Consider the following 14,841-nt stretch of genomic DNA (forward strand, 5'->3'; position numbering starts at 1 on the left):
GGTATCAGACTCTTTTTCGAACCAACATAGCGCAAAACGCACCAAGCCTATTCTGAAGAATCCTCTTTATTCAAAACTCCAAAAGTTTTTCAAATCGTCGAATGATCGTGTATGACAAACTACGATGAGGACGATCTTGAGGAGTTTCTTCAACCGAATTATGCTCGTCGAGCGGTCGAGAACAATTATGAGTCGGGGCACGTGATGGAGGTATCTTTAATTCCTTCATTTGATGTTTCCATTGAAAACAGAACAGTGGATACTGATACTTTGCTTGAAAAATCGATTCAAAATTAGACTTATCTTTGCGCTCAAACTTCGAAGATATTTCTAGCAGCTGAGGGTAGTTCTAGATTCGATTTTCTGCGTCATCTTGTGCGCAACTTGTTTCGTGAGCAGCCAAATATGTAAGCTCATGAGTCCTCGAATCATGTCTTTTATCCGATTCGAATGACTGCATCATTGTTTTGTATGGCTCATTTCCCAAATCCTTCCATATTGTAACGTAGAAGGCATATCCACGGCTCTCGAAATGTTTGAAACCAAGAGAAAATTCCGTACGGCATCCGGAACATCTCCCTTTTTGTAAAAAATCCCCGACGGTAATCTTTTCCACCAGTTTTATATGTGGACAAATTTGAAGATTGGAGGGCCCTACTGCGGACATTGCAAACCGATTGGTACTTCGGCCTTCGAATGCTGAAGCAGACAAGTTCTCAAGTGACATCCATACCCATTGGCGACGATGTATCAAAGATTCATCAATGACTCGAAGATTGTCATTGCACATTTGTACAAGTCCTTGTTGACTGGTCCTAATGACTGGTTGGAGAGAGGAGTCGTAACAATACCGCCACTCTAAATCGCTAAATTTTGGCACTTCCCCATGAGGCGATAAGTATTTGAACACACGTTCATTTTTAGATTCCAGAAACTGAGTTAGACGTTTTACTTCCCTTTCTCGTTGAGATATATTAGTCTTTCGGCCGTCATATTGATATAGTTTCTTCGCCACGCGGAGTCTATGGCAACAAGAACAAGCAATAACACCTAACCTGGCGGAGGCTACCAAATTTAAAAGTGCATCACGTTCCTCAATTGACGAGAAAAGCCGTGGCTGCCAGACGTATTTATCTCCAAATTGGGTTTGGAAAATCGTACAGGTGAGAGAAAAAGCGGCGGCGGCGTGCGGAGGAAGGCATTCCAATATACATAGTAAAATGTCCGACGGAATGTTTTTAAAACCGGAAGATGATAATGCATCTGGTCTATTAGACTCACGCCTTAAAGAACGAGGAATCATTCTTTTGAAGCGTTGCATGGCTCCGCTCGATTGTCCTTTCATATTTGTGGATATCGAACTTCGAGAAGGGCTTGCGAATGGGCTGTAGAAATATAAATACGAATATATTGATGCTCTACGTATGCAAAATGTCAGTGGGATTCTCAACTAGTTTAAACTACGCTCGTAGCATTTAAGGATGATAGGCTTACATATGATAGCAGCCTTAAATGGCTTTGGAAATGTGAGATATTCTACTAGAAGGAGATCGAAGTTTTGAGCAGATGAAAAATTCAGGATTGGGTAAACACGGTAGTTGGTAGACAGATTATGATGAGACAGATTATGATGAGAGAGATTATGATGAGAGAAATATTATGATGAGAGGAAGACTACGATAATAAGTAATAAAATCTGAAGAGAAAAAGCCGAGAGTCAAAGGTCGCAGATCAAAGGTATATAACTAGGATATTTTCGTGTATCAAGATAAAAACATATAAAGTAAAAAAAAGCCATGCAAGTGGGAATTGAACACATAAATGCAAAAGAAGAGAGAGGTAAGAACAAGTATGAAGTAAATCAATCACATCAGTATTAAACGCTAAAATAAACATGGCATCTGCATTTGCACTAAAAAGTCCTCTAAAGTTGTTGAGTTAGACCTCAGCCAGATCTCGACTTCTACTTAGACTAAAAGGGGATAGAGAGGTCTGTAGCTAGATCATGAGTAACTTGGATCGAGATACTGACTCTATTCTTAAGAACCACAAGCTCTCTTAAATGACAGGTTAGGATTGGGTAGGAGATAAGATGAAGAAAAGATGAGTGGAGGAAAGATTCATGTCCTCCGATTCCCCAATCCCGAATCATTTAACAAGTACTATAGTTACACTATAGCTATAGCTAGCTTCCTCAAGCTCTGCACTTACTAAGTACAACCCGAGTCAAGATCAACCTTGACTCGAGATCGAGATAAAGATAGCAATTATCAAGATTATGATATCAAGTACAAACCTTAGACATACCCACCTAGCACAACATCTAACGTATAGCAGGTCAACGTTACCGTTCCTAAATTAGTAGATGTCGATCTTGAGCCTCTTGCTTACTAAGTACATTCACTCCTTAGTCATCAAACATAAAGGACAACAGTTGCTAGTACTCGGTATATACCAATTCAAGGAAGAACAAAACGAAAAAGCAAGGTAAATATTTAAAGTATAGCTAGTTTACTTTATTCCGTAGATCTACGAGTAATCAAATGCATGAATCGGAACTACTCCATACTCCATAGTTCTAACCGTCACTAGCACTTACGAGTAGCTAGCCCACAAGCCCCACCCCACCCACAAAAATCTCCCTCTCCCTCCCCGCAAGTCCCCCAAAAACACTCTTTCTTCCTCCCCCCCAAAACTTCTCCAAAAATTAAAAAATTAAAAAAACTAAAAAACATGACCAGACTGGGGCACGATCCCAGGACCTTGTCCGTGTTAAGGACACGTGATAACCAACTACACCATCCGGCCTTTCTTAATTTCTGTTGTTGTTTCTACCTTGACTAATTAGAATATATATTATATTCTTATCATTGCTGGTGGGGATTTCCATGATGGGATATGGGAGAATGAATTAAGCGAGGCCGAGGTTGAGGTACATGTACATACGTAGAGGCAGAGGGGTGGGTTTGATATGAGTGGATGGGATGCGATATCGATGCTTATTAGGGGTGGAGTATGAGTACTGTGGATAACTAATACTTCGTACATGTATGTAGGCTGATTTTCATAGATTATCCGATTCATATGCCTATTGATGTATTAATGTATCAAGTAATTTGAGATGAAGATAGTAGATTTCAACATCCCCCATCAACTAGGAGGTTGCATAGTCATAAACTTGCATATATTTATATATATGTATCCCACATCACCGAATCAGCGAATCACTAAAGCAAAAAGAGAAGTGCAATAACATAACTTTAGAAGAAAATCCTTCTTATAATAATTGTTTCATATTTCGAAGAAGTAGTAATTAGAAGAATGGTAAAGGGCAATGTATATCCCCTGGTATCTATTATATATAAACAAAACAACTCATTTTTTCATCCACACATACACCCATGATCATACAATTGTCCGCTTCATATCCCAAATCCTACCTCGAATATCCAGTCAGAATTCAAAACAATAAATCTCCTCATATCCTTCTCATCATGCTTCATAGATATTTCAGACTATTAGCTTCAGTCATAGTTATAGTTTCACTGTCCGTTTCTATCCTCATTCTCAATTCCTGGCTCCTGAACATCGATGGATTTTCTGTTGTCCCTTAAAATGTTCACCTCTGAATTATTCTCCGCCTCCAACTCTTCATTTCTTTCCTTCTCCTTTTCCTTCTTCTTCTCCATCTTATGTATAGCTTCCTTTGTCAAATCCTGCTTAAACATCTTCTCCAAAACATCCTTCTTCCTAGTTCTATGATCTCCAACACTGATAAGTACACCAGCTGTAATATTCACTGTAATACTACAGCATAGAATCACCGTTGTTAATGCAAATGGTCGGGTCTTATAACTGATTGCCCAAGTACATGTACCAAGAGCTATTTGAAGAAGGGAATGACAATCCAAAAGAACGACAACAGCGACAAGTAATCGAAGAGGGAATGCGTGATGTGTTGCAGTTTCGTGAGGTTTATAAAATGTATGAGATCGATTGAATTTCTTTTGATGATGTTGAAGTTTTTTTTGTTGAGCTGGGTTGAGGACTGATACTTCATCTTCGACAATTTGATCTTCTAGATCTTCGGGTAATATGGCTGGTAGGTCATTATGATCTTCTAATTTTGGTAAGGCCTTTTCTTTTCGAAGTCGCCAGGTTAAATGATGATAATGAGCTATGTATATCATGTGGTAAGTGTCAATAGCTCGAAATGGAGCAAGTCCATCACCCATGATAGCAAAAAGGGCGACAAGAACATTGTCAATAACGTTTATCACGTAAAGACGTTTACTTCCAAGATTAACCCAACCAATTAAGAAAAGAACCCATGCTAATCCAAATAAAGTAATAAGAGTTGCATATATGGTAACGAAAAATCCAAGAGCTGTAAATGTTAGTCTAATAAATACTTGGAAGGTGAAGAGACATACGCTGTCTAACATATTGTCCAAATCCCTTCATTGCTCGCTTAAATCCTTCCCTCCTTGAATGTAACAAATGTCGTACATGATCATTGAGTTCTTTTTTATCCTCTGGTGACCATCCATCCAAATTGATGCCTTCCGGAACTACTGCATAATGCGGAGTTTCCTCATCTGGATGCGATATGGATTCAGTGAGAGTAAAAGCTCCAGTATCTCTACTCTGAAGTCGAGGCCTTTCTGGTCGAGGGAGTGTTTGCCTTGATTCGTTATTTGGCTCCGGCTCTTCAACTATTGGGCGTTCAGCCAAATTTGTTGGACGACGAGAAAGATCATTTGTTGGACCATGGGCAAGGTCATTTCGGGAAAGATTATATGTTGGATTACGATTAAATAAGTTGCCAAGTGATGGGATGAATAAAGAGTTTTGAATATTGGTAAGACTGGTCAAGGTAGAGATTTCGGGATCTGGAAAAGTTAGAGATATTCATAGGTGAAACTTGAGAGATACGAACCAACAAGATCAAGGAAATCAACAAGATCAGTGTCGTATTCGCTATGAGTAGTTGGTACTGCCTCACTGACTGTATGAGAATGTACTAAAGGACCAGGAGTCTCATTGACCGTTCTATTTTCACCTGGACGGATTGGGTTGAAAATCGGACCCTCCTGTCTTGTGGCAGGTGCCTCTTCAATGATATTCGGGATATATGAGCCTGCCCTCACTCGTGGTGGACCAGCATTCGTAGCTGATTGAGTACTTAACCATGCTGGACGTTGTGGTTCAGAACTACTCCGACGCCTGTTTGATATATCAATGGTATTGCTGGCGGAAGGTAGATTGTTGTCAATATGCGGAGTCGAACTATTATTGATCTGCCAATCCCTCCGCGATGTATAATCATAAGGTAGATTGCTCTGCGAATTTCCACCACGAAGATTGTTTGTTGATGATAATCGCCTAATCCGAATACTTGGTCGCCATATTGTTGGTGGAGGTCGTTGCAGTTGTGGACTATCGTTCGTTGCCTGGGTATTCGGAGTGTTCTGCTGTGCAAGTGAATTCGCCGATGTACGTGCTGTAGATGGACCAATACTTCCTCTTCTGCTATTCCTTCTTGAGTTGTTCTCAGGTATTCTGGGTATTGATAAAGTTGGCAATTCTGTTCCGGTTGTTGTTAAAAAGTTTGGATCCTCGTTCGCGGATTGCCGGCGCGATTGCATTTTTGCTTATCTTTTGTAAACAAAAGGAACTCGAGATTGAAAATATCCCAAAAAGTTTTCCTTCTCTTGGCCCTTTAGATTCACATGAAACAGACGGCAATCGTGATATGAGGAGATGAATAATTAATTCAGGGACCACGGCACAATAAAGTGCTAAAGAAGGGGTAGACTGCGAACTTCTCGAACTCGTCTTATTCTTTTGCCGTTCTCGTCCTTTTGGCGCAGTTAAGGGAAGAACCAAGTTCTGGTGATGGAGCTAACTAATCCACCCTCGAGCCACCAATTGATCAAGGTCAAGTAATATTAAAGTTAAGTGGTCTGCGATGAACATAAAAATGGGTCTAAGAATGGGAGATCGCATACGGCCGGTCGGTACGTCATTTAGAGGGCGAGAGAAGAGTTGAGGGCGCTTGATACTGAAATGGCGAATGATTATGGAGTTCCGTTGTTCTACCATTTCCTCTGATCAAGATAGAAGGATTTAAAAATTATCCCACGACGTGCTTTCGGAATCATAAGAATGCAAATGCTTATGCTATGATTCGAGTAGATAAAAGGTCAAGTTGAATTTCATATTAGTCCCTTTTGCCTGTACTCTGTACTCCGGTCCCCAAAACTACAAAATCGAGCTGAATAATCCATAAGCTGGTGAGCATACGACAAATACCAATCATTTTCATTTTCATTTTCAACAACAATCTCCGGATCCCCGGATTGGAATGATCAAAGATCGTTGGGAACTCACAAACTGCCGTACCTCCTCTTAAAAGTCGAGCCAATCAGACTCATAACTTTCCATGGAGAAGGCAGAATATTGGAAACATTTGCTATGGCTCCAAGAGTCGCTGCTGGACCCTTATGCAAGGTTAAATGACTTAACAAGGCTGACGAATGCCTTCTCTGTCATAAAAGGGTCCCATGAGTCTAGTAGGTAGTATAGATGTAGCATATATATTGCTTATTGGACCCTATATTGTCTTGTAAATCTGGGGTAACTAATTTCCTTAGTCATAGGCCTAATATTCATGATCTAGGATCGCCTGGGTTTCAAAACACCATCTAGAAATTTAGAATAACCAATCGAACCCGACGGGGTTGATCGAGTCGGATCTTATGTCTATGTGGGACGAGCCTTTTGGTATCTAGAAGTTTGTGTCCTGAAAAACTTCAGCAAATACCCGCAGGAATATGTCTTAAAAACATCCTTCTCGGTGATGGCCGTGTCGACAAATAAAGTAGTCTCACAACGAACGGGTGGATCGAATCGGTGGCACGGTGCAGACATTAATCTCAAGGCGTGAGGAGTGAGAGGACAAACATGATATCATTTGTACCCGATCAACATGATCTTTCGATCTTGTACACTCAGCCACGATAAGAGCAAGACATCAAGATGTGTTAATGAGGGGTGATGGGATTACCTTTTCATTGCCGGTTGAGTTGAGGATTTGGAAGTTCTTTTGCAATACCAGCAAACTTGATCTACCTCGTGATTTGAAGCACCTCATAGAGGCGAGGATCATCCGAGGATAAAGCGCCTTAAGATACCTAGGTGGGTAGATAGAGTACTCCATCATCCTCATGATACATGATCCTGGAGACCCAAACCAAGTCCATTAAGACCATTAAGAAGCCTTTGGGCTGAAATACGTGGCAAAGGTCTTTTCGCCGTTTGCCTTCTGATAAGTGTTCAAGGAAAGATTCGTACCTGCATAGTAAATATCAGATGGAGAATAACGGCGGAAGTTGATGAATAGAGGGGAAGTAGTTTGATGGATCAAAGGCGTACCGAGTAGGGAGGAAAATGAAGGGAAACGAAGGAAAATAAGTGCAATGGCTGAAATTCTAGAATCATTTCTGCATTTTTCTCCACAGTGGATATAATAATAGTTCTACCCTTAAGCTCGATTGCAGCACTAGCAGATATCATCACTTAAAACGGTTGAGTGTGCATTGAGACGTTGAGGCGGCATTCAAAGAGTATCCTCTTTTACTCCATTAAAAATAGGAAGGATGATCAATACTTTGACAATGATGTCAATAATAAATTCACAGCAAGTCTTCTCTTCTCGTCATGAGAAATCTCAAAATTTCTTCCTCTTGAGATAGCCTATTAGAACATATTGCCTCCACCAATGTCCATTTCCTCGAATCAAAGGCAAGGTCGAGGCCATTTTGAGGCTGTAAATTTTGAAAGTATTGGAAGAACGTGTGCTTTAAAAATTCTCGAGGTCTACGTGTACGGCCGCTGGCAATAAGTATCCACTGTTTAGTATACCTGACCGAGCAGGATTCGGAGATTTATATCCAATGGATAAGATGATTGTCGAATGTACAGAGTAAGAAATTGGAGAAACACAAGCCCAAGCAAGATCTTGAAGGGTTGTGAGACGTTTTAGCAATCGTAAATGGGATGTCGGAAACATTAATATGTTGTGTTAGTTGATATTCCTAGGCCTGTAGCTGAATGGATGTTTGAACTTTGAATTTGAAGCAATTGTGCCTAATAGAGAGCAAACCCATGATTAGCCATGATCCCACTGTTGATTCTCATATGTACTGAGTGTATCAGGTCATGCCATCTACAATAATGGTTCATTCCACTTTGAAACGTATAAGGTTAATTTTTTGGCTGATTCAAATATAAATAAGAGGATATAATTCATAGGTGGGTAGATGAGGTAGCTGAGTATCTACCTGGTACATTTGATGTAGGTTTGATGTAGATTTGATGTAGGTAGTGGGTGTAATCGATCCTTTCTGGTCTATACACGGGTCACACATATGAGTAATACAGCAAGATGTAAAACCTCACGATTCAAGGAACGAATGCAGCTTTTCAAAGCAAACACACTCTCTCACAGATGAATGTGGCGGTGGTGAAGGTTACATGGAATAATATACTCTGTACGGAGTTATCGAGTGATGGACATGCACTTCCATCTCCATAGTGCTCTGTACAGTCGATAGTCGAGAGTAGATACCTAGTACCAGGTAGGTGCAGTGCAGTACCATCCAGACCCGCAAGGATAATAAAATGCGAATGACCCTTGAAACCCGAAACATCCCCCCCCCTTCACTCCCCCAAAAAGAAGATGGCGGATAACTAACTGCATCTCGGGCTCGGCTATCATCAAGTTAGACTGAAATAGCATCATTGTTTGTCTACAATACGGACGGGGAGTGTATGGTGATGTACTTACTAGTACTAGTACAGTACACACAGCATATCCATTCGCGTACCACATAATTTCTGTCGCTGCAATATATTGATCTCACGCCTTCATCTCTCCATCTCTCATTTCCCCAGTCTCTCAATCTCTCTTTAACCTTTGAAACCCTCTACACAAAGCAAAGAAACAAATCCATTCATTCTTAAATTCTCACATATGCAACACATCATCATGGAGAAATTGAAACGTCATTCTACTAGTGGGAAAGCTACCTGCGAAACCATTCCTTTTTCCAAAACTAAAAGAGATGGGAATTGGCAATCGGCGGCTCTTACCACCTGCTTACCCTCCGATGGTTCTATCATTTATGATGAACATCAAAATATCTTAACGGGTAACAACATGATACCCTGGTCAAGTATGCACTCTTGCACTTCTCTTTCTGCCATCTGCATCTATTTAATCTAAAGATAACCATTAACATCATCTCTCAGGTATCACTAGCCATGTCACACCACGATCCGCGAAACCGATAGCCATCCCATATCTACCCACCGAAATTATCAACAACATCATATCCCAAGCCGACGACTTACAATCATTAAAGAATTGGGCGCTAGTTAGTTGGACATGCAATGATATTGCTGAACGAATACTTTGGTCAAACATCACTATCAATACCTCCCAATTTTATGATCCAGCCTACCCCTCAGACGGACAAGACCCTGTTCAAATCCTTCGTCATGAAAGTTACGAAAGACGGAATAACACACATTTACTGCCGAAATGGATGGGAATGAAAAGAGGAGATCTAAGAGTGCCTTCAATTGTTTCGAGGCTTTCAATGGTCAAAAACTTCGCTCTTAGGACAGTTTGGGATGTCGACTCGCGAGATTTACCCCAAGGTGGTTCAAGAGAAGATTGGAGGATCCAAGAAGTTTATAAAGATTTATTTCCCATGATGAATAACCTTTATACGCTACGAATTGACGGTGAGGTTAATAGAAGAACCTGGAATTTATTACTCGCATTACCATCCCTTCGAGAATTAAGGATATGGCGAACTACAACAGTTGACTCTCAAGCTCTTCTAGACAGGTATCATCCAGCAGAAGCCATCAATCAATTCTCTCAGAAGGATAAACAAGAGCTAGTAGAAAACATGGTACTAAATTTCCAAGGTTTATCAAGACTAACAACTTTCGAGATTGGTTTGCTATCACCTTTGGAATCGGCAGCCTTAGGTGCTGCAGTCAGGGAAAGCAACCTTGAAGTCCTTCACATTGCTGTCACCCGTGATAATAGATCCTTTAATGATCAAGGAGCACTCACTTTGGCAAGATTTTGGGAGAATCTTGTACCCAAAGAGATCGATGATACTTCACCAATTATTCAGAATACAAATATTGGTTTCCCAGCATCTATGCGTGAACTGGTTCTCGAAGATGATGCACATCTGTCAGTCCAAACTCCATTCAACCGTTTCAGATATACTAATTTTGTATGATAGTCCTATCGCTCCTCCAAAGATTGTACAACAATCATTCCGCAGATGCAGGAACAATTTGACAAGATTTTACTTCGACTTTTTAGACGAATCTTTGCTCACTCACGTTCTCAGTTGTTCTTCCGAGAGAAATCCCCTCTTCCCCCGCCTAACTCATCTTCACTTACCTTGGCCCGAGTCTGAGAGACATGATTACCGCCACCCTCGTGCCATGAGCAGAGTCATGATCCCTTTTATTGAATCACACAAGCCTACTCTTCAATCCTTTCAACTTCTTAACGCAGCCGAAGATAACCGACTATTAAAATATGAAAATCCATTAAACAAAGTGCTTAAGGAATGGATGTCCATCAAGGAGATTCGGCTGGACTCAGAACATACTGCCGATCATTATTCCAATGTTCCTAGAGGACAAGAATGGACTCGACCTGCAGATTTCCTGTCCGTCGACGGTGGGGGTTATTGGGGTGACGATCTTCGCCGGGCTAGGCTTGATCGATTTGATCTTACTAACATCGATGTCGGTTTTAAATCTTATCGAGCATGGCATAATATCAAAGTTCTTGTCCTGAATCCTGGGTTGTTATGGAATTATGGTCTTCTTCCCGATCCACATGATAAATCTAGCCCCCGACTCAGATCAATAGACCAAGATCATCTTTTGGGTATGAAACATCTAGCAGGGTCCGAATGTGAGAATTTAGAACTTGCGGAGAGAATTTCTCGAAAAATGGGGCCAAATCTTCGTGTACTCTCAATTCGTGATTGCAGATTCTGGATTGAGAGATATGGTGGACCAATCTGGCATCTCGGAGATGCTCTTGCGGATCCTGAACAACGTCGACAGATTCGACGTGCTTTGGATCAAAGGGATTGGGACTTTTTATCGGAGAGATCTACTACCGATACTCAAGAAGCTGCCAATACTGCTACGTTCCTCAGGAACGACATTTATTCTCCAATTCAACCACCTTTTGGATCCATTCCACGTCCAGTCTCTCCTGCCTCTATCATTAGTGACGCTATGACCGAATCGGAACATGGTTCGGAAGATGAAGATGAAGTGATGCATTTTGGAAGTGAGAATGGGGATGAAGATGATAGATCTGAAGATGGGACTATAGCAGCGGAATCGGACGATGAGCCGGAATTTCATGCAGATATGCCTTTGTTACCTCATACAATGAGGTCGGTTGACGAGACAAGACTTGATGCAGATATGACTTTGTTCACACACACAGAACTACCATTTTACATTCATAATGGAGTTGCTAGGCAGTCTTTATCTGGACATTTATATGAATAAACGATGATGAGGATACAAATACTGGGCGGTAATTCTTTGACATTTTTATGGGCATGAAAATGGAAGCGTATAATATTTTATATACATGGCTAGCTTTTCGGGGAGAGAGGGTTGTTTGGGATAAGGAATAGGAGTTTTCGGCATTTTACTCGAGTCTATTTTTCAGACTCGTCAGATACCCAAATCGGTTTCGCGTATTGCATGGAGTGATTCTGGTCGGTCTGGCTTGACTTTGTCTACAGCGTATAGGTAGCTTTGGGCTATTAGCGAATTTATGCATTTTTTTGTACATAGACTTATCTACACTTAAGGTGTACATTTCATAATCCAGCAATGGTATTGATTAAAATATTAAAATTTCATTTTAGAAGTTCCTTGTTTTGTGTTTTTGGAATATTCTTACCACCTACCCCCTAACCAAATGCGTGTCTTTTAACGTCTTTCTTTCTGTCTTTCTTGTATTTGGCTTTTGGCAGAACAAGGGGTGGGTAAGATCGTGCTTTTATGTTCTTGTGTTTTTATATTTCTTATATTCTTTTGCGTCGTCTGGGGTGCAGTACATGGTATGCGGTGCATATTCTTCTGTATACAGAGTATATAGTATAAAAGATATATTCCTACACCTATCTTTTCTTACATTAACGAGAGGAAAGTTTCTCGTTTGGAGCACTGGGAATGCATAGGTATGATCAAATAAGGAAATAAATAACAGAAAAATTTTCCATATCTCATGATGCTCACAATACAAGTTAGAAGTACCTGGTATGACTTGGATTGGGGGGGGGGGGGGGGGGGGGGGGGGGGGGTTAAATAGATAGGTAGATAGAAAGGATATAATCGAATCGAAATGAAATGAAATAAAACATTGCATTAGATTCCTACACCCAACTCCCAATATGAGAGTATTCATACGCTGTATATATGTAAAGTATACTCCCTATCTCTCTACCCATCACACTCCAAACCCCTCAAACCCCCAAGAAATCCCCAAACCTCAGGAATCCACCCCAAACATACCACCACCAGATATCCGCGTGAAGAAATATTTCGGAGATTAATAATTACATGACCTATCTATATCTGCTCCCCTCCCTCCCCCCTAACTTAAAAAAGGGATATATTTCTATATATATTTATATATTTTGGAATTAAGATACGATACGATGCTAGGCAAGCAGGTACACCTAGTAGTTTTATTGCTCAAGAAAAAATGAAAAAATGAACCTGGATTTACCTCATGGGTATATTAAGCTGTAGGTAGGTAGGTAGGTAGGTAGCTATGGGGTTATGAGAAAGCAATAGTCTGTTAGAGGCTAGAGCATAGTTCAAACATCTCTGGAGGAGTAGATAATAATTCAGTTATTAGAATCACCCCAGTCTGCTAGTTCACTTCGTCACCCGATACTTAACATCGTAATTTGACTTGATAGATTTAAGTCTAATTCCCCTAATACTTTATATGTATGCTGCAACTCTCGCATCATATTTATAGCAGAAAAAAAAATAGGCTCGGAACCAAGCTGCATTAACTCCATCTCCAGACCAACTATGTCATGTAGAGTTTTTATGCTAAGCTCTAGCTAGCATCCAAACGCCTATTATACAGTATCATGTGGAAATCGTTACAATTCTTCATCAACATCCATGTCCTGTGGTGCGTGTCCATTTGCTCCACTCTTCTCCTTTGGTGCAGATGCCTCCTTGTCAATCATCTGTCTTGAAACTGAAACAATGTTGTCTTCAATAAGTTTTTGTCCAACATCCTCCAAATGTTTCTTCGGATCAACCTTTCCAACGTATCTGGTCTTCAATTGATCTTTAGTCATTTCGGTCTCTTCCTTGACACGCTTCTCATAACCTTCAGCAAGTCCAACTAGTTTCTGTAATCGTTCGGTGTTTCGAGTTCCTTCAACTCGGAAATCATCCATCTGCAGACCCTCAGTCCATACATGTTTATGCAAATTCATCAACATATTCTCCTCCAAGGCAGTTTTGCGATAGTTGATTCCTATGCTGTAGTAATGTCTGTTGAGGCCGTGGATAAGCGCTTGGATAGAAGGTTTGTTAAGATGTCCTAAATTGGATGTACTTTGGCGAGGTTCTTGTCCGAGCATGAGAGATTGTGGATTGATTAGACGGAAAGCATCAATAACGACTTTTCCCTTAACGGATTGAATAGGATCAACAACAACGGCAACAGCTCGAGGTGTCAATTGCTCGAATGATTGTTGTGTGTTAATATCTACAGATGATAGCCAACAACCAAAACCTGGATGTGAATGGTACCAGCCAACAACAGTTTCGGGTCTGCAGAAGATAATATTAGAAACTTGGTTCGCGGGGAAGAGAAGAGTGTACGAACCGTCCTGTCTGTCTCAACATATCCATCATTTTCGTTTGGAATACTGGATCTACTGCCTCGACACTAACACCTGTACCACTTTGCGGCATCGCAAATACATCCACAACTCTAACTGTGAAATCATCCACAAACTCTCCCAACATCAGACCCATAACTTCCATAGGTACACCAGCTCTGCCATGTCGCAACATCTTCAGTAGCGCCAACGAAGAGATATATACGGTTTCGGAGTTATCGATCAGATTTGAGTTATCCTAAGAATTATATGAGGTTAGTATCAGTAATTCCACTAATATTCGAGCCCATTCTGCTGAATTTGGAAATAGAATAGCTTACAGATCCAGGTACAGCAGAATTCATGCCTCCCATACCTCCAGCATTGGCCAACATGCGATTTAATCTGTCCATATTGAATTTTTTGATCTGTTATTAAGTGTGAAAGGGGTATCTTGAGGAGAACAGAGGACGAGGAAAAAGTCGAAAAGTGTCAAAGTTACAATGGTGTTGTAAAGCTCCAACTCAAGGCAGCTTAGAACGCGCATGAGGTTCAGTGAAGGGTAAGGTTATTATGTAATCAAGATTTTAACACATGACTGTTCAGCCTTGTCATGATCTTCAGCCTTGTCAATCCTTCGGAGACACTCGAGTAAATGTAGAATCGTAGCTTTAATTTTTCCTGGATAAGGTTAAGCTTTGACTATCTAGATGTTTTATATATCCTTTGGGAATATCATGAAAATTGATTATCCAATTTATGATATAAATCTTCTTCTTGAGTTTGGCTGTCTCAAACAAGGTTGTTTTGTTGTACCTTTATCCTTCATCCAATGAGCGATAGGGTGTGT

General features: G+C 40.6%; 4 protein-coding genes and 1 non-coding gene across 5 annotated transcripts; 1 reads left to right on the top strand and 4 right to left on the bottom strand.

Annotated features, from left to right (window-relative positions):
* Positions 1-349: 349 nt before the first annotated feature.
* On the bottom strand, positions 350-1,214 carry SS1G_05819 (predicted protein; the record flags this gene model as incomplete). Its single annotated transcript, XM_001592847.1, has 2 exons — positions 350-956; positions 1,162-1,214. 2 exons carry the CDS (start codon positions 1,212-1,214, stop codon positions 350-352), a joined length of 660 nt encoding a protein of 219 aa, XP_001592897.1.
* Positions 1,215-2,734: 1,520 nt separating this feature from the next.
* Positions 2,735-2,808, bottom strand: SS1G_14711. Its single transcript has one exon. It is a non-coding gene; the product is annotated as a tRNA-Val (tRNA).
* Positions 2,809-3,542: 734 nt separating this feature from the next.
* SS1G_05820 (hypothetical protein) lies at positions 3,543-5,648 on the bottom strand (the record flags this gene model as incomplete). The annotated part of the gene is made up of 3 exons (XM_001592848.1): positions 3,543-4,387; positions 4,434-4,892; positions 4,940-5,648. 3 exons carry the CDS (start codon positions 5,646-5,648, stop codon positions 3,543-3,545), a joined length of 2,013 nt encoding a protein of 670 aa, XP_001592898.1.
* A 3,404-nt stretch (positions 5,649-9,052) lies between these two features.
* SS1G_05821 (predicted protein) lies at positions 9,053-11,634 on the top strand (the record flags this gene model as incomplete). The annotated part of the gene is made up of 3 exons (XM_001592849.1): positions 9,053-9,239; positions 9,316-10,279; positions 10,332-11,634. The coding sequence occupies 3 exons, from the start codon at positions 9,053-9,055 to the stop codon at positions 11,632-11,634; spliced, it is 2,454 nt and encodes an 817-aa protein (XP_001592899.1).
* Positions 11,635-13,256: 1,622 nt separating this feature from the next.
* On the bottom strand, positions 13,257-14,404 carry SS1G_05822 (26S proteasome regulatory subunit; the record flags this gene model as incomplete). Its single annotated transcript, XM_001592850.1, has 3 exons — positions 13,257-13,941; positions 13,997-14,250; positions 14,333-14,404. The coding sequence occupies 3 exons, from the start codon at positions 14,402-14,404 to the stop codon at positions 13,257-13,259; spliced, it is 1,011 nt and encodes a 336-aa protein (XP_001592900.1).
* Positions 14,405-14,841: the final 437 nt, after the last annotated feature.

The sequence above is a fragment of the Sclerotinia sclerotiorum genome, genomic scaffold (genome assembly GCF_000146945.2).
Source record: "Sclerotinia sclerotiorum 1980 UF-70 scaffold_7 genomic scaffold, whole genome shotgun sequence".
NCBI lineage: Eukaryota > Fungi > Ascomycota > Leotiomycetes > Helotiales > Sclerotiniaceae > Sclerotinia > Sclerotinia sclerotiorum.